The 19045-nt window shown below is 38.2% G+C and overlaps 1 protein-coding gene across 1 annotated transcript in view; it reads right to left on the reverse strand.

Moving 5' to 3' along the window:
* The window catches only part of LOC140246668 (2-hydroxyacyl-CoA lyase 2-like), a 32380-nt gene that overhangs the window by 2279 nt on the left and 11056 nt on the right, over nt 1-19045 (reverse strand). The window contains exons 4-9 of the mRNA XM_072326007.1: nt 16375-16513; nt 14318-14432; nt 12048-12148; nt 2896-3005; nt 2188-2311; nt 1010-1104 (exon numbers count right to left, since the gene is read on the reverse strand). Coding sequence (XP_072182108.1) covers nt 1010-1104; nt 2188-2311; nt 2896-3005; nt 12048-12148; nt 14318-14432; nt 16375-16513 — 684 coding nt within the window. The remainder of the gene's footprint in view (nt 1-1009; nt 1105-2187; nt 2312-2895; nt 3006-12047; nt 12149-14317; nt 14433-16374; nt 16514-19045) is intronic.

The following is a 19045-nucleotide window of genomic DNA, read 5'->3' on the forward strand; positions in this document are numbered from 1 at the left end:
TGACTTCTTATGAAATTTGAGAGGAGAGGAGAGGCATTTAGTATTAAAAAAAAAAAAAAATCTCATCTTTTATACTGTAAATTTCCGTGTATAAGACGCATCTGTGTATAAGACGCACCCCTACTTTCGGACCTAAAATTTTAAAAAAAAAAAAAAAAAACACACGCAAATTTCCATGCAAATATTGTGTGTCATCAGCTCAAAATTTCCCTAGAATGCAGCATGTATTTGCTAAATTTTTCGTTTCCTTTTAAACTTTCTTTTCACGGTATTCATCAGACATCGGCAAAATATGGAAGACGCAAAATGTGAGACTTGTCTCAGTACTCCCTTGCTATTGTTTTGCCTTTCTATCGTGGGGTACAAGGGTACACGGTATCATACAAAGATCGTACTCAGAGTGTACGGTACGATCTTTGCTATCATAGACATACTCGCATATTGGCGCCTGTCAGACAGGAAGCACAATGTTAGAGGGATCATACGCCGAGACGTACAGTGTGTACGGTACACTCATTGTTGTTTCGCCTCGGATTAGCAGTAACACATGTGTCTCTTGTACCATGCTTGTATATAGTGCTAGCCTTTTGCAATAAGGCAGCTCGCAGCTCGCTATCAGCACACGCACACAGATAGCAATGTAATGGACTTGCACACACAGCGCGCAACGGGCAAGATTGATACATCGTTACTACACAAGGCCGATGTAAGTTTATCCCGTATTTACAGCTGTTGCGTGCAGAACAGATTGATACATCGCTCGTTTAACCGTACGTTTTAATGATTGCTTACCCTCCGGATGTCGATGGGCGTAAATGACCCCAAGATGACCTTATAAAATAAGGTGTACGTGACAGATTTTTTTCTGTGATTTGACTGTACCCATGTATAAGATGCACCCCCGATTGTTCATATTTTCCGACGGAAAAAAAGTGCATCTTATATACGGAACTTTACGGTAGATTTCAAATGACATAAAGAACCCAATCACACAATATACTACTCTCACCTTGTAGAGTTGGCTTGGATTGCGATTCACTGCGATGATCTTTGACCTCCTGCTCAGGGAGCGACCGTAATTGAGACGGAAGTCACACACCGCACCTGCAATATTGAACAATGGAGAACATTACACACAAACTAGCTAATTCCTTCACATTTATTGCTTGGCTGCTTTTCCTGACGAACTTAAACTCGATGCACACTAAATGTGGTTACCACTATGGAACATCATTATACTAAACTGCCTCTGCACATAACACTGTGCAAAATTTTATCATTCTAATACCTCATCATCACAGTACATCTTAATGGCATAACTTATAAATGCACGAATGAAGAAGATGCTAAAGAATTCATGAGTCTTTCCTTTAATAAGCCCACTGCGAGGACAACATTTACCTTTTGAACAAATCTTCATTTCTGAACAATTGGCCATAAAAGCATTAAAGGTAGGGGATACCTTTTACAGACCTCCCAAAATGCAGCAAAACATTAAATATGAACCTCAGGGGACTTGCTTAGGCCACTGCTTAGAAATTTGGAAGTCAACAGTTATCTAAAATTTGAATAATGCACAAAACTCAACTACTCAGTAGTTCTGTGTGTCAGCCACACTTAAGCCTTTTTGTTGCATTCTTCTGTATTTGTGATCTATAAACACAAATCTAAAAGTACAAGAGCTGATGTAATAACATATAGAGTGTGTGGCAAGAATGTATATAGAAATGTTTGTTAGTGTTGATGAACCTTCTTCACAAAATATACATGATGGACACACATGCAGTACATTGGTCTGCAATGGTAGCCTAGTAATGTACTGGAATTTACGGTGAGCCCTGAAAACAATTCAATTCAAAATCTAACGGTCAAAAAAATGTACTAAATGTTACCTTCCACTTTCAATACTTTATGGGAGTTTCTAAAATGATACTCTCTTCAACATACCACTGTATTCATACAACTCTTCATTTAAGGCGTGCAAATGGGATTCCCTACCTTTAAATCTGGTCATTGGTCTTTATGGATATTGAGGATGATAATATAAAAAGTTCACAGATAATGGAAGGATGATGGACAAGATAATATGTCTGGTCACGAGATCAGTGGTTTTAGGCGAGCTAAAAAAAAAAAAAAGAGGACACGTGCAAAGGAATGCATACATCACCATGGCGACAACAAACCCACCTGCCAGGATGACCACATCCGCTTCCTTGAGGGCGTCCCGTCTCCTCTGTCGGATGTGCAGCGGACTCTTCCTACCCAGAAGGCCTCTGGCCATGCCGCCGAGGAAGCATGGTACCCCTATCGCCTAGCAGCATGAAAATACAAGTTATGATGACCATCATAAAAATGAAACAGTAGAAGTAGTGGTAGTAGACATAATGATAATGGTAAAACTACATGTACTACTACTATCACAGAATAACTATCATTACTTCCAATAATCATTATCACTATAATTCCTAGGGTGTGACAGTACAAGTAGACAAAAAATCTGAGAAAAAAAAAAAACCTTGAAACTTATGAAAAAACAGTCTGAAGTGAACTAATCTGTCCGCATGTTAATGCGTTTAAATTGCCCAAAAGTTTGAAAAGTGGATTTCGGAAATCGGTTGAGTAAATAAGAAGCGGAAGTCTGATTAAACTCTCACACCCCTATATTTACGATAATGGAGACCTTATTTTTTGTTATTACACGTATCATCAAGATCGTTATGGTCAACAACATCATATTAATTATCGCTAAATTAACTACTTCATTTACGACAATTATTCGGCACATCACATCACTTCTGGAACATCATAACCTTGGTCACTGGAATCACACACACTTGCAGACATAATATTATTGATTGTTGGTGGGCGTGGCCATAATGGGGTGCATGGTATTACCTCTAGAGACTCCCTAAGCTTCTGTGCAGGAACAGGTGGCAGGGTGGCTTGGCTTCCCAGGAGGATGACTGGCTTCTTTGCCCGGCTCAAGAGCTCTACACCCTGCTGGACTGAAAAAGAAGAAAGAAAGAAAACAAACCAAGGCAAATGAATCAATTGTTTAACCATTAGTCAGGTTCCTCATGTAGATTTACTAGATTCTTTTGGAGACTATCAAAATTATACCTTTTTTTTTTGGAAAGCTGGGAATAAAAGGGTTGAAGAAACTGTCCTGCCAAATAAAAGGGTCTACACTGAGCTGGGAATAAAATGGTGTAATATAGAAACTGTCCTGCCAAATGAAAGGGTCAGAACTGAGCTGGGAATAAAAGGGTTATAAAAACTGTCCTGCAAAATGAAAGGGTCTACACTGAACTGGGAATAAAAGGGTTATAGAAACTGTCCTGCAAAACGAAAGGGTCAGAACTGAGTTGGGAATAAAAGGGTTAAAGAAACCATCCTGCCAAATGAAAGGGTCAAAACTCAGTTGGGAATAAAAGGGTTATAGAAACTGTCCTGCCAAATGAAAGGGTCTACACTGAGCTGGGAATAAAAGGGATATAGAAACTGTCCTGCCAAATGAGAGGGTCTACACTGAGCTGGGAATAAAAGGGCTATTAGTAGAGCAGATAAGCCCTCAAAATCACGTGAATTGTGCAAAATTTGACTAAAGCATGAAACTTTCACCAGTGTTAGTACATACCATAAGATTTATTTTAAGATCGGGAGGTAAGTCTGATTTGACCTCTGATGACCTCCAGAGGTCAATGTACTTTAGATATCAGAAAATCGATGTTTTTAGACATTTGCAAATGATATATGTGGTTATGTTGCACTAAACATGCATTTATACCACAGAGAAATCATTTCCAGATTCAACAGAGCACTGACAGGTTCTTACCTTTGACCTCTGATGACCTCCAGAGGTCAATGAACTTTAAATATCAAAATATCGATGTTTTTAGACATTTGTGAATGATATATGTGGTTATGATTCACTAAACAGACATCTATACTTCAGGGAAACCATTTTCTGATTCCACAGAGCATTGACAGGTTTTAATCTTTGACCTCTGATGACCTTTGGAGGTCAATGACCTCAAAATATTATATTGATCTGTGATGTCATTGGTTAATGCTAACCATTGTTAAGATGTACAAAACAAGCATATCTGTCTTACAATGAAATTGTCTTCATATTCTAAAGAGCAGACAGGTTTCTACCTTTGACCTCTGATGACCTTGAGAGGTCAATGACCTCAGAATATCAGAATATTGAAGTATGACATCATTGGTGAAAGGTCAAACATGGTAAAGATGTACAAAACAAGCTATCTGTGTACAATGACATCGTCTTCATATTCCAAGGCACACAGACGAGTTTCTGCCTTTGACCTCTGATGATCTCGAGAGGTCAATGACCTCAAAGTATCAGAATAGTTTGGCATCATCAATGGTAAACATGATGATGTTTTAGAGAGCACTCATAGGCCCTGTTTATTAACGAGCCATTACCGTTCACCTATGCAAATCACACAAGGTCAAATACCTCGAATGAAATGTGAGGATGTTAATATTGATATTGCGATAGTTAATAGTTAATAATTGTTTATAATGTAGGGCTTACAAACCATGCATTTCTGTTACCAAAAAAGTGGCTACTCATTCCGCAGAACTTTTCAGGTAATTATCTAAGTTGGGTATGTGCACAGAGCAAGGGATGTCGATCTGTTTTCACGTGGGGGGGGGGGGGAACTTGGAAAATATGTAAAAGCATAAGTTCATGGTGCAAAGGAATGAAGCGGAGGGGGAGGGGGAGGATGTGGGTGGGGGATTGGATTTTTGCAGGTTTAGACCTGAAATCAGTGATTCAGTGTAGCTCTTGTTTAATGTGTGCGTCATCACTTATACGGAAGTTGATGGGGTGTGGGCGCATCTCACCTACCCTCCTCCCAAAGACGAAGTTTTTTTTTTTTTTTTTTTTTTTTTTTTTTTAAGAATCTGATGCATACGTTTTGGGGAATATTTGGAAAATTATGGATCACCAAGGTGTACCAAGTCTATATGGATGGGAACCCAGCAAGCGCAGCGTTGGCGAGGGTAGGGTATTCCACTCCCATTCGACAGAGCTCTTGTATTTTGAGAAATGAGATTCAACGACCTGGCACACAGGCACTTTTGAAGGAATACCTCGAAATTCTATCAAAAAGGTGTAGTAAGTCAGCCATCTATGGAGGAAGACCAATCGACGGAAGGATGTGGGTGGAGGTATCCCCCTCCCACATTATGGAGCTTTTGCATTCTTTTGTTTGCAATTCAATGATCTCGTGCCACTCTTGGTTGAACTACCATTTTGAAAAAAAAAAGTCCATACCCAAATGTGTAGCCATAATCAATGCATGGAGGAGAGGTTGATACAGCGAGAGGAGGGTATGAAAGGGGCTGTCCCCCAATCCTTCCCATGCGAGGGAGCCTTTGCAGTAAGAATAGAAATGTAAAAAAAAAAATCTAGTATACACATTTATGATGGAATATTTGGGAAATTATCAGTAAAAGGAGTGTACCAAATCTAAGGGTAGAAACCGAGGAGGGATTGTTAATTGAAAGATACACTACCCCCTCCAACAAGAGGGATTTTCTTTAATATGTCGGAACTGAAATTAAAGATCTAGTACATACTTTGTGATGATATAGAACAAAAAATGGGACAAAAGCACTGAGCGTATATGGAAGGGGACATAACGAAAGATAGTGTGGGGGAGGGAGTATGCAAAGGAGATTCTGCCTTTTAATCTGGTGCATACTATAGCTGAAATGTTCAGTGACAATTCATTTTCTGTCAAAAAAAGTGAAGAAAAAAAAATCTCAATCTCAGGAAATACTTGCAGGCAAAGTTTTATGTCCCCACCATTCCCCCTGCCATATTTTCTCGGGAGGCGGGGCAAATGCCTCTTGCCCTCCAAAATGAACAATCGTGCATATATAGGAAAGCCTTTTCATCTTTGGAATTCAAATAAAAATATCTCTTAAAAATATTTTTCATGAGAATAAGGGAAATTATCATTCCCCAAAGTATGTTATATCTGTGGAAGGAACCAAGCAGGGGGAAGGAGTCTATCGAAAGGAGATATCCCCTCTCACAGAAGGGAGATTCTGCATTTCAGAATTAAATCTTAACAATCCGATGCACACTTAAAGTGAAAAACTTGGGCAGTTTTCTGTCTAAAAAGCAAAAAACAAAAAACAACAAAAACTAACAACAACAAAACACAGTCCACATCTCAGAATTTAATGGGGTGGGGGTCAACTATCCCTGCCACCACCCCACCCCTCCTCCAAACTGATGCCCCGGTATGTGCATGTGTTTTATTCCACTTGTTGAAAAGAAGAGAGAGTTTTAAGAAACAATATTGTTCAGTGCACGGGTCGCTATCCCAGTCAAGTTAATTGTTTATCAATAAGGTGATTTCCTTCACCTGTATACCTTAAGATGATGTAGGCCTGGTATTTGCCTTGCACGTTATTACATCTATTTCTTTTTTAGTATTCTTGTTTATATTTTGATGTGAAAGTTGTTTACTTTGCCACGATTTTATTTGTACATAGAAAAAATAATCCAAGACTGAAAATGAAACTGATACAATATTTAATGATTGACATGATGCACATATTGTGTATTTCTATAGCAATAAAAGTGAGCAATTCAAAAGGCGTGTACTCATTTCACATGAACATTAGCGATGATCCTCTGACCCCTGGAGGATATTGAAAGATATGCATCAAAATGTAAGAATATTGATGTCTGGTCTCATTGGTTTGTAATGGCCAGCTGCTTATGAAATAATAATTATATTTTAAAAAATGCATTTTGTGTGTGTGTGTGTGTGTGTGTGTGTGTGTCCAAAATTGTATGCAGAGTATTCCACACACAGTTCAATTTTGACTTCCATCTAGGACAATGAGCGGTTACTTTTTTCTCAACTACACTGTAATATAAAAATCTATTGAAAAAACACGGTGGCGGCTGGGTCTAACACATTATCATTCCTTTTCGTTGGAGATCCATGCGGGATGGTCAAAACAAACATAAAAAATAGATATCTCAGACCTAATTGTTATAACAAAGCATCATATCCTCATATACCCAACCCAACCCTCTATGCCCAGACAATGTAAACCACCCCATGGACTTACTTGGAGCTTTAGAATATCCTTTGTCAACAGAGAGAGACATCCAAACCTTTGCAGTGCCGACTAAGATCTGCCATGGAACTGATTGGTATTGGCCCTGCATCATTGACAGCAGATCTCGTTTCCTATTCTCCTCCTTCTTCTTCTTCTTCTTCTTCTTCTTCTTCTTCTTCTTCTTCTTCTTCATTATACTGTGTAATCTTGTAATATACTGCCATGGAGCCTTTTCTTAATTGGTTAAAGAAGGTATCCAAAGAGCTATATGAAGCAAAAAACAACAAACAAATATGCAAAAACAAAAAGAGAGACATATGTATCTTTAATAACAGAGCTGAATATTGAGTATCTCTCTCCTGAAGTGTTTCAAAGAGATACAAGAGACAGTGGCCGAGAGTTGCCGCCACCTTTTTTGGGAGTAGGCCTACTTTGTGTTCTTGCAAATGATGCCTGACATTTTCGGTCATTTGCCCTTTTTGAAGAATGCAGAGTGCGGAGTGAATATTGTGGGGTTCTTGATGCAGAACATCATCGCTGAATTTGCCTGAGCTGTACTTTATTACAGGGATTGCCATTGTAGTTTTGTTTTATTTTGCTTTGTTTTGTTTTTCAAGTGTGGCTGTAACACTGCTTGTTTTGCATATGATGGTCATTGCAGCTAAAGAGTGCATATCTTCTCTGGATCATTCCAAACTTCATGATGTTTCACCTGGGTGAATGGATCCCAGATGATGCATGCATATTCCATGACAGTCCTGAACGGCATGGAGTAGCAAAACACCTGAACTTTATGATACTCGTATCTTCGTCTGGAGAGAGTCTTTGGTTGAAGTATAACCTTTTTAAGCTGCTGTGGCGATTTGATTCCAGCTGAGCCTCCTATTGGAACTCCAAAATATTTTGCACAATCCGCTTTCTCCATGGTTTGCCATGAATGCTTATCTGTTCCCTGGGTAGGTCTCGGATGGCAATAGCTAGTTGCAATACACAGGATTGCTTCATGTGGAATGCATGTTGGGCCTCACAGTATGTTGAAGTTTTCAAGATGGTCCATGATGTCGCAGCTGTGGACTGTATACTCCAGGACCATGAGTCATTCATCGCAGTCATACTGTAACAACCCACCAGCTTCACACTGGCCAATACAGGCCCACCAGCTGGAAACTATGCAAATATTGCCCATGAGCTTGACACTTAGGCAAACCAGTCCCATAATGAGTCCGACAAATGGGGGAAAAGATCTATGAGACTTACACTGAATAGATTAAACACTCTGTATATCAGTCTCGTGGGCCTTGTTTTCCTCGAGTGTCGAGATAATGGCCATATTTGCCTATATTTGCTAGTCTACATAACTAACCCAAACATAACAGTTGTATTTGAGGTCACTGCCATCACTCAAGAAACTTAAGCTTATTTCTGAAGTAATTGACCTCTCACATTTCAGAGACCTGTTACTATAAACCAATGCTCTGTGGAATATGCATACATACTTTGATCAAAACATCAGTGCGTGATTTGTACATGATTAAGCATTTACGATTACACCAATGAAGCCAAACATCAATACAGGTAAGCCTACACGTGTGACCTCAGTGACCTCTCATTGTCCTGAGAGGTCAAAGTTGGATATAATGCACAGGCTAATGACCAATGTTCCATGGAATGACAAGATTCTTCTATTATAGCATAAATGATTGTACATCGGGTATTACAAAGTTGACCATTGACTATACATAGAATATCAATATTCTGATATTTTGAGGTCATTGACCTGTCACCTTCCTCAGAGGTCAAAGGTAGAGACACGTGAGTAATTTCTCTTGCTCTGTGGAATAGGAAAACAATTCAATTGTAATACAAATGAATATAACATCTAAATCATGTTTGTCATCAACCAATTGCACCAAATATCAATGTTCTGACATTTTGAGGTCATTGGCCTCATCATAGGTCATCTGAGGTCATCAGAGGTCAAAGGCAGAAATCTGACTCGAAAGGCTCAGTGGAACATTGAGGCAATTCCTCTTACAAAAATTAATTTTTAGTACATAATTATCGTGTTTCAATTATGAGTGACGCATTAAAATATCAATTTTCTGACATTTTGAGGTCATTGACCTCTAAAGGTCATCAGAGGTCAAAGATAGAAACCTGTCAGGGCTCTGTGGAACATAAAGACAATTTCACTGTGACAAAAATTAAGTTTTAGTACATCATTACTGTGTTTTATCATTAACCAATGATGCAAAATATCAACTTTCTGACATTTTGAGGTCATTGACCTCTGGAGGTCATCAGAGGTCAAGGGTAGAAACCTGTCAGGGCTCTGTGGAACATAAAGACAATTTCACTGTGACAAATATTAAGTTTCAGTACATCATTACTGTGTTTATCATTAACCAATGACGCAAAATATCAATTTTCTTAGATTTTGAGGTCATTGACCTCTAGAGGTCATCAGAGGTCAATTCAGACTTACCTCCCGATCTTAAAATTAATCTTATAGCATGTACTAACAATGGTGAAAGTTTCATGCTTTAGTCAAATTTTGCACAATTCTTCGGCTTATCTGCTCTACTAATAGAAATTCCATTTTCTAGCATAATGAAAGAGCACTTGACTAACCGCTTTCAATAAGTAGGGGGAATAATTGCATATCATATGTCAGTATCAAGTTGATGGATTGTGTAATTTTCATGAAAAATGAATTTTTGTGGAATTCCCTTTATATTTTGTTGTCCACTCATATGTCATAACCTCTAGTAGTCCCCTCATCCAGCAGTTCCAACACCAGAACTTTGAAAATTCATAACTTTTGCGTTAATTGTCCAATTTTCCTCAAACTTTCAGAGATGTGTTCTACCAATGTTGCTGCTCTCTCTCAATCCACATTGCTCTATGGGTTTGGGTTCCCTTTAAAGGCAACCTTTAACCCTATTCTAACTGGGGGGGGGGGGTCAAGTTGACCCCCCCCCTCGACGTTTCGCGCCACGATTCCGCAACGCGCAAAGATTTTGCCGCGTCGTTTCATGACTTTTTTCATTGAAGTCTCCCGCATATTTTGAGACCAAATTTGCGACGTCCGGGTACACCGTTCTGAAGTTATGCAATGTTTTGCGTATGCATGTCAACCCGAAAACTGCTCAAATTCATGATTTCGTGTGCAAATCCAATGCAAACTGTGTTTTTTTTTTTGTTTAATTGATATTAATTAGATTATTTCAACTTTTAACCATTGAAATAAATTAATTCTAATGTAGATATGCTTGAAAAAGTGCCTCCAACAAATTTTGGCAAAAAAATAATCGAAAACAAAAGATCGAAAAAACAGTAAAATACATAAGAAATTACCAAAACAATAAAAAACAAAAGAAAATGATTCTGATTGCGCCATTTTTTTACAAGAAAATTGTTTGATGTGTCTTGAGGAACTCTGACACAAAAATTTAATAATCCTTCAGTCTTTTTGATGGAGTTGTAGGTGAAAATATGATTTCATGCATTAATTTGCATAATTAATTTATTAAAAAATATGAAATCAACATTTTTCTATTGTATGACCTTGTAATCTTGTAGTTGACATCCGGCTCTATGTTCAGGCAAAATTTTGCGGCAATCGCGAGATCGGCGGCCGAGATCTGAAGGGGGGGGGGGGTCCAGTTAGAATAGGGTTAAAGGCAAAAGTTTGACAGCGAGAAAGTGCCTTTTGGCACACTCCAGTGTAACAATGAAACCATCCCAACACTTTGGAGAAACTGAAGGGATTATTACAGGACAGTTAATAGTTTAACAGTATCACCCTCAACCTGTGAAAGCATGACTGCAATTTTTAATGGTAGTTTTATCCCTCTGGCAAACTTCACAAAATTCTACATGGTTTTAATATAAACTAAAGATTATTTTTAACTCCAATCATTGTGTATGAAATCTTATGGTATTATCTCAGACTTTACTTTATTTGTTTGGAAAGAAATGACAAACTAAACCCATGTCACACAAAAGTATGTTCCCCTTTTGTACCGGGAATAATGGTTACAATTTTTCATAATTTGCATAAATTTCACTGGAAACTATATGTCTTTTATTTCCCCCTCCATCATAAAGAATTTCCCATTCTCACTATCCCGTGAAGGCCCGGTCACACTGCCCAAAAGTTGCGTAAACGCATGAATCACGCAAAGAAATTTGGTTGTGCGTGCTTGTCCATTGAGAATTTTCGCTGATTTACCCGATGAAAATCACCGATGAAATGCGCAAGAACTACGGAAAGATCGCGCAAAAATCACTAAAAAACCACACACTTTCAGCACATAGGCATGCAAAGGCCCCAAATAGGGCGATTTCGTGGTTGTGCGCGACAACCGAGGTCCACAGAAAACCATGCATAATCTGCCCATTATCACTAATGAACTGCCTATGAATCGCATATTATTCGCGCATGAACACGATAGCGGCAACATTTTTGCGAAAGATTACTGAACCAGATATTCCACGCATATTTCGCGTATTGTTCGCGTAAGAACTATGCAAACTATGCAAAAATGATGTAAAACAGAGCAATACTGCGTAAACTTTTATGCAAATTCCAGTTTTGAGCTGCTCAAAACCTGGAATCGCGTAAAGCGCCGATCCGGCGCACATCGGTGGACAACTACGAAGGTTTCACGTCAGACAAAGTCATTAAATGCGCAAATCGCGCATGTTTCGCGTAAGGCTCGAATTTCTTACGTGATTCATACGTTTACACGACTTTTGGGCAGTGTGACCAAGCCTTAAGGAAAGGTTCATAATTACCTGTAAACCCGTAACAACATACCAGCTTATGATAGGAATCTAATTTTCTGGGTTACAAAAGGGATGCACAAACTTTAGAAGCAACAAAAAGACTAGTGAAAGGCCTTATATTACAAACTGTACTGTACCTTGAACTTTGGTGGCAAGAGGTTGCTGGACTGGCAGAGGGGTCACATCTCTCTTCTCAAATGCTCCAGAGAAGATGTTATTCATGAAAGTCATGATGTACCTGCACAAGCAGATGACAAGGACAAAAAACATAGCACATATTATCATCACTGTCATACATGTGCCCACTTTAGTACTTTGGGTGGCTTCATTTATATTGGAAAGGAGGAAATTCCCATGTACGTACATGTGAGGTAATTGTCATGTTCTCTTTGTAGGTGAGATGAAATTGGCTTGTTCTTTATTTCACCGACAGTCACAACAATTGAGCGAGCTTTTCGAACAGCTCTAGCTAATGTGAAGAAAACTACAAATAACAAAAACAATCTATATGCCTACAAATATACCTACCTTGAGATAAAAATATAATCGATAAACAAGCAAAAAAAAAAGTTTAATGTCACGTGAAATGCTTAAAAAACTAGAAATGTCGCTATGGCGACTGGTATGCCTCCACCATAATGCATGATTCTCCTAATAGTTTTATAGTACATGTACAAGTGGAGAATGTCTGATGACAGTTTCACATAATTGGCAAAATATCAAAATGACATGTTTGTCACAAATGTGTTGAATATTCACCTTCCTTGACCTACAATGTAGGTTTAATTGGATGAATGGGAGAGCATGTATTTGAGGATTTGAGGACTTCTACTTGACTTTGACCCTTTTATATTAGTTTATGCATTGAGTAATTTTTAAGGTCTGGAGAAAAAGTGCAAGTTCTGTATTGAATAGTAAATTGTTACTATTTTCACATGGCCCTTGACCCTTGACCTTTGACCATAAGACCCTAAAATTCATAAGAAAGTCACTGTCAGGCAGAATATGCATACAGATGTACAAAGTTGCAAGACAACTTGAGCCACTTCCGAGATATCGAGGGAGAAGAAAAGTTCAGCGCTTTCACTTGATCTTTGACCTTTGACCTTTTTGGCAAAAAGACTTCCCAGAGAATCTCCATTTAAATAGGTAATACATGTATACACCAAAACAACAACAAAAAAAAATCCTGCAGGTATTGTATAAATATGAGGGAATAGTCAAATTTGGAAGAGTTGATCTTGACCTTTGACCCCCCTGACCTTTGACCTAATGACCCCCAAATTCCCTGTATAATCACTGCCAGTCAGTACATGCATATATATACATTATATTCCATGAAGATACCTTAACAATTTCCAAGATATGGAGAAAAAAAGGAAAATTTCAACATTTTCACTTGACCTTTGACCTTTGATCTCATGACCTGAAACTCTCACCAAAGAATCTTAATATGGTAGTACATATACAAACTAAGTTTCAAGAAAATATCTTCAGGCATTGCACAGATATGGGGGAAATAGTGAAACTTTGAGCATTTGACCTTGACCTTTTGACCTTTGACCTTGAGCATGTAAGCCCAAAAGTTGACAGGCACAACTTCACTCCATTATACACATGTATGCCAAGTTTCATTAGGATACCTCAAAAAGTTTTTTAGTTACGCTATCCACAAAATTGATTATGGACGGACGGAAGGACAGACGGACGGACGGACGGACAACCCGAAAACATAATGCCTCGGCACCACTACGTGGTGGAGGCATAAAAAAAAAAAAAAAAAAAAAAACACTCTTAGAGTAGTCAGTTTTTTTAGTAAAACTTTGTCGCATACAAAAAATATTCACAGTGCTGAATAGTAAGAGAACAATTGAGTAACAAATCATTCTTTGAACATAAATTGCAGCACATGGAAACCAAAATCAACATATTCACATTACCATTACTCTGCCAGCTCAGGTATATAAAGAGTATAATGATTGGAATGATAATCATAATCTTCACACAGGGATGCCTATCAGCCTTGGCATTGCTCATTTTTAAATAGCCACATATTACTTTTGTATACATCATAAATGTATATTTTATGGATACAATTTATTCATCTTGTAGGACAATTTCTCCTATTGTAGAAATAGATGAAATGAAAATCCCTTTTCATTTGTTTTTGTTCTTTTTTTTTGCAGATACTTTCTACATTTATTTCAAAATAAATGTTCACAATACATAAATGTCAAAATAATCCAGTGATAAACTAACAGATTAGGCAGTGTACATGCTTCATATTCTATACAAAAACTTGGTCGATATACTCAATACAATTTATTTTTTATTTTTCAAAATTAATACATTAAACAAAAACACATTTTTGTTGACTCTCAACAAGAGTCGGACTGATCCCACCTACCAGTTAACAATCTTGGCGACGAATCCTCCTTTCCCACCTGTTGTCCCCACCAAACTCTTCATGACCAGCTCATAGCTGTACATGATGTCTATTGGCAGCTCAACAAATACTGGACCTGTGGGGGAAAAGAGAAGAAGAAGAAAGATTAAGGAAAAATTTAGACAAGAAGATTTGTACAGATTCCTTTATTTGGGGAAATACAAATTGAAGTGCCCAGTTGCACAACTTGAGATCCTATCCCCCTAGAAACACTACCCACCAAGTTTGGTGAAAATCCATCATGGAGTTTTCAAGATGAAGCTGAAAATGTATAAAAAAAGTTCACGCACGACGGATGACATACAATGTGATGGATGCCCCGGGATGAAAGATCACAATGGCTCACTTGAGCCTTTTGCTCGGGTGAGCCAAAAACAGGATGAATATGATCCTCCCTTTACAGGCCAGAGCTTTGAGATACAAATATGTGTATGATAGCTCTCTTGTTAAGAAAATCTGATGCTCTTTCTTGAGTATGTTTTGGCATCTGCGTCACGGCCTTTCCTTCTATCAATATTGATCCGTCACTATTTCCACCCTTGTTGTCATCACTTCCATGTACTGTGCATCTTTGGCAGCATAATAATTCAGCCTCTTATCACCAAAGTATACTCCATTAACCCGTTTAAGGACGGACTGATTTTGCTACAACATGCATTTCCCATAGACACCTGCCCGAGTGTACTTGGGAATCGTCCTAAACGGGTTAAAACCTGCTTCACCTTCTTTATCATCTTTACATCATCAAATATCACTTTTTGGTTGTTCTTTAAATACTTTGATGTCACATTCCCCTATTTACATCACCAGTGCCAGTTATCAACATCTACCACTGGTAGCCACTAATTTACCCCTACCCTTGCAATCATCACCAAAATTACATCCTCTTCATTATCGACATTTTATTTCCATCATCAGTGTTGATTTAATAATCATCACTTCATTCTTGTTTTTAACCTACAGTGTGTAAGTGTAAATCATCATCATTATTGCTCCTTTATTGCATGGATATCAGCGACACTCACTTTAAATCCTTTCAACATCATCATCTTCATTATCCTCCCTCCTTCCTCTCCTCCTCCTCCCTCCTCACTTTCCTCCTCCTCCTTATCATCATCATCAACATCACCTTCACCATCGTCATTGCTATCATCATCATCATCATCATCATCATCATCATAGGCCTCATTTATATCGCGCCATTTATCTGCAAAGCAGTCAAAGGTGCCCGGATTCCACAATAAGTCACCTGTTATTTACATCATCATCATTATCATCATCACCATCACCATCATTGTCAATTTTTATCATTTGCATCTTCATGATCACTGTAAAAATCTTCACCAACATTACTCCTTCTGTCAATACAAGACCAGGCTGGAAACCTGTAACATTATCATCACAAAAAATTTACCATTATACTGCCAGCTCAGAAACATTACTCCAACTATCACTACAAAGTTAGAGCAATTTCCTTCACTATCATCATCCTCACCATCATCAATTTCCATCGATATTATTATTTTTTTGTTACTTCATCAACCCCAACATCAACTTCCACCAACATTAACCTCATTATAATTCAAGGTCATCACAGTACTCTTGCATCACTGTCACTGCTGTCAATTTTGGGTTCATCGTCACTACATTACTTCCACCTTTTTCAACATTACTCTCACTACCAATACGAGGTAACCATGTAGCAACTAGCAGTCATCATCATTATCATCATCATCATTCATCATCATCACCATGGGGGCACTGTGGCATAGCGGATAAGACTCCCGACTCCCGATCAGAGGACCCAAGTTTACGTCCTTGGACAAGATGTTTTTACCCACTACGTCCCTCTTGACCCAGGTGTATAAATGGGTACCTGGCAATGTTAGGGTAATAATAATAGCAGGGCCCTTTGGTAGAGCAGTGGCAACACTGAAGAGGCTACCCTGGGTAAATAAGACCTCATTATTATCATGATACCATCACCACGCCTAGAGAATGTCCTCTCCAATACTCACCTGGAGTTCCAGACTGGGCCACGGCCAAAGCCCTTCGGAGGGATGGGACGATGTCGCGTATCTTGGTAACAGAGATGCAGATTTTGCAGAGAGGTTTGAAGAGGACCATTTGGTCGATATCTTGCAGTGCTCCCCTGCCCTGCAAAGACACAAGATGAAAGCATAATAAACAGTTAGAAATGAAAACACAAGCAGCAAAGGTTGGCATTGGTGCACTTTCTTCTTTGTACAGACATACAAAACAAAGAACATCAGTCCCAAAATTGACTTGCAATGAGAGAGCATCATTATAGAAAGATTTGATGCAGAAGGAGAAGAAAGACAATTGTGTAGTACACATAATAGTAGTACCTTAGTAACTCAGTAGTAGTAGTATAGTAGTAGTAATAGTAGTCGTACAGTAGTACAATTTGTAGTAGTTGTAGTTGTAGTAGTAGTAGTAGTAGCAGTAGTAGTAGTTAGGTAGTAGTAGTAGTAGTAGTAGTAGCAGCAGCAGCAGCAGCAGCAGCAGCAGCAGTAGTAGTAGTAGTAGTAGTTATTACATGTAGATGATTTAGAATTTCCATACAGTGGTAAACTCTTCAGGTAACAATTCTATTCATCAGTAGCAGCCTGTAGTTCTGCTGGTATCAAAATTTGATTATCCATGATTACCAACAGAGGGCTACTTGGAGTATAAGTTTTGAATGTTATGAAAAGGAGTAGCCCACAAGGCAAAATAATGTGGTAATTGTATGACACAATTTGGGTGCAAAACCCTGTAGGTATGGCAATGATCAGGCAATGATCAAATCATATTCTGAGCACAAAAACTCAACATCGTGCTCTGCAAAACCTTCTGGCCACTACAGTTGTATGTTTATTAAGAAAAATCTTATTTTGGGAATGAAAAAGGTTATTTTTGTTGATGATTTCCTGTTCAGTGATTGGTCTACATAGCATCATGTGACCAAGCATACTACGTGTAATTGCCATGATGTTGAAGACAAAATGCTAGTGGAGAATAATATGCTTTACAGTGAGGTAATATTCATGGTATAGTGCACTAATCCAAGAAAACTAAGTCATTACGTGTTTACATGCATACTTTCTACATTCTACGCAATCAATCAATGTTCATCTATTGTGTGTGAAGTGCTACTGGTATAGACTGTTGTAGACTACTGTGTAAACCACATCCATTCTGACGTACGTTGTACATTATTTTAAGATACGTTGGAGGGACACAATGCCTTGTTTTGAGCTATTTGTGAAAATATGGACTCCTTGATGACAAAAGTAAAACAATTTTCTTCAGGGCTGGCTCCCTCAGAAAATAAAGCTATTCACACCACCTCAGAATCCATACTTTCAAATGGAGCCTCAGATTACAGAGTACATTTTTTTTTTCCCCTCTATCGGTAATACTAGCAGTTAGCAGAGGAACAATGGTCTCACTGCTGGAAATTTTGCTGGTACCGGAAGCTGACTCTGGTTTAATCAGGGCTGCAGGAACATCCATCACCAGTCATGTGACTTACATATGGTGCAAACTTTGGAGGTCAATGAACTATATACAATGTATAATCCACACTCCTGCATTGTCCGGACTAAAATCTGGAGACATAATGGGCATATGGCACTATGAATGAATGGCAATGAATGCTGGCTGAGTCAAATACACTCTGTAGGATGGTTTCACTGAGGGATTGAAACTACAGTGAATGGTGGTAGAAGTGCACAGCATTGAATACAATGTATCAATGTCACCATTCCATGTATTAAAAGCTCAGCTGCACATCAAAGATTTCAAGAATACAGAACAGCATCTTGACTGAAAGATTTCACAGTGTGGAAAGTTACACAAAAGTTTGTGCTCCACAGACTACTGTAAAGTTGTATTGCAAAAATACTAGAACAGAGATACAGGATTGCACCACTTTATGTTCCTCAAATATCTGAATGGTGAGCAAAAAATAATTTCATCTGCAAATCTAATATCTAAAAGCTCACTTAGAATTGCCCAGCATACCAATAAATTGCCAAAGTTCAGCTTTCACATTAAGAAATTATCAATTGTGAGTCATGCGCATATTCCAACAAGCACACATTACAATACACAGCATACAATGTATTTAAATGTGTTTTAATGACCTCTGCCAAGGAGGTATGTTTTGCAGGCCTTGGTTTGTTTACTAAGTCTGTTTGTTTGTAATATTTAATAACTTTAAAAATTATGAACAGATAAGGGTGAAATTTTAAGGAAAAGTCGATAACAACACAAGAAACACAGCATAATTTCAGAAATTTGGTTGTGACCATGAAGATCAACATAATTTGGATCCAGGATTTTTTTTTTTTTTTTTTTTGGGGGGGGGGGAAGGGGTGGAAATCACAATATGGGTGGAAATAAGCTGCTGGTGCAGACCTAGTTTGATCTTAAGTTATCTTTTTAAGGGGGGGGCTGTTTGTTTATTAAATGGAAAATTGATAATCACGCAATTTGTATCTATTTGTTCAATGGAGAAAAAAAAAAAACAAGAGCTCCTGATAAAATACACATAATGGCTTCTGTCAGTGGGTGTCTGTTAATTAGTGCTGACTCAATAAAATCTTATAGATTTTTCTTGTCTTCTTGTCTACTGATATCATGTTTGCATCAAGTGCAATATGAACTCATAGTGTAGCAGAA

This window comes from Diadema setosum, chromosome 3 (genome assembly GCF_964275005.1).
Source record: "Diadema setosum chromosome 3, eeDiaSeto1, whole genome shotgun sequence".
NCBI classification, from domain to species: Eukaryota; Metazoa; Echinodermata; class Echinoidea; order Diadematoida; family Diadematidae; genus Diadema; species Diadema setosum.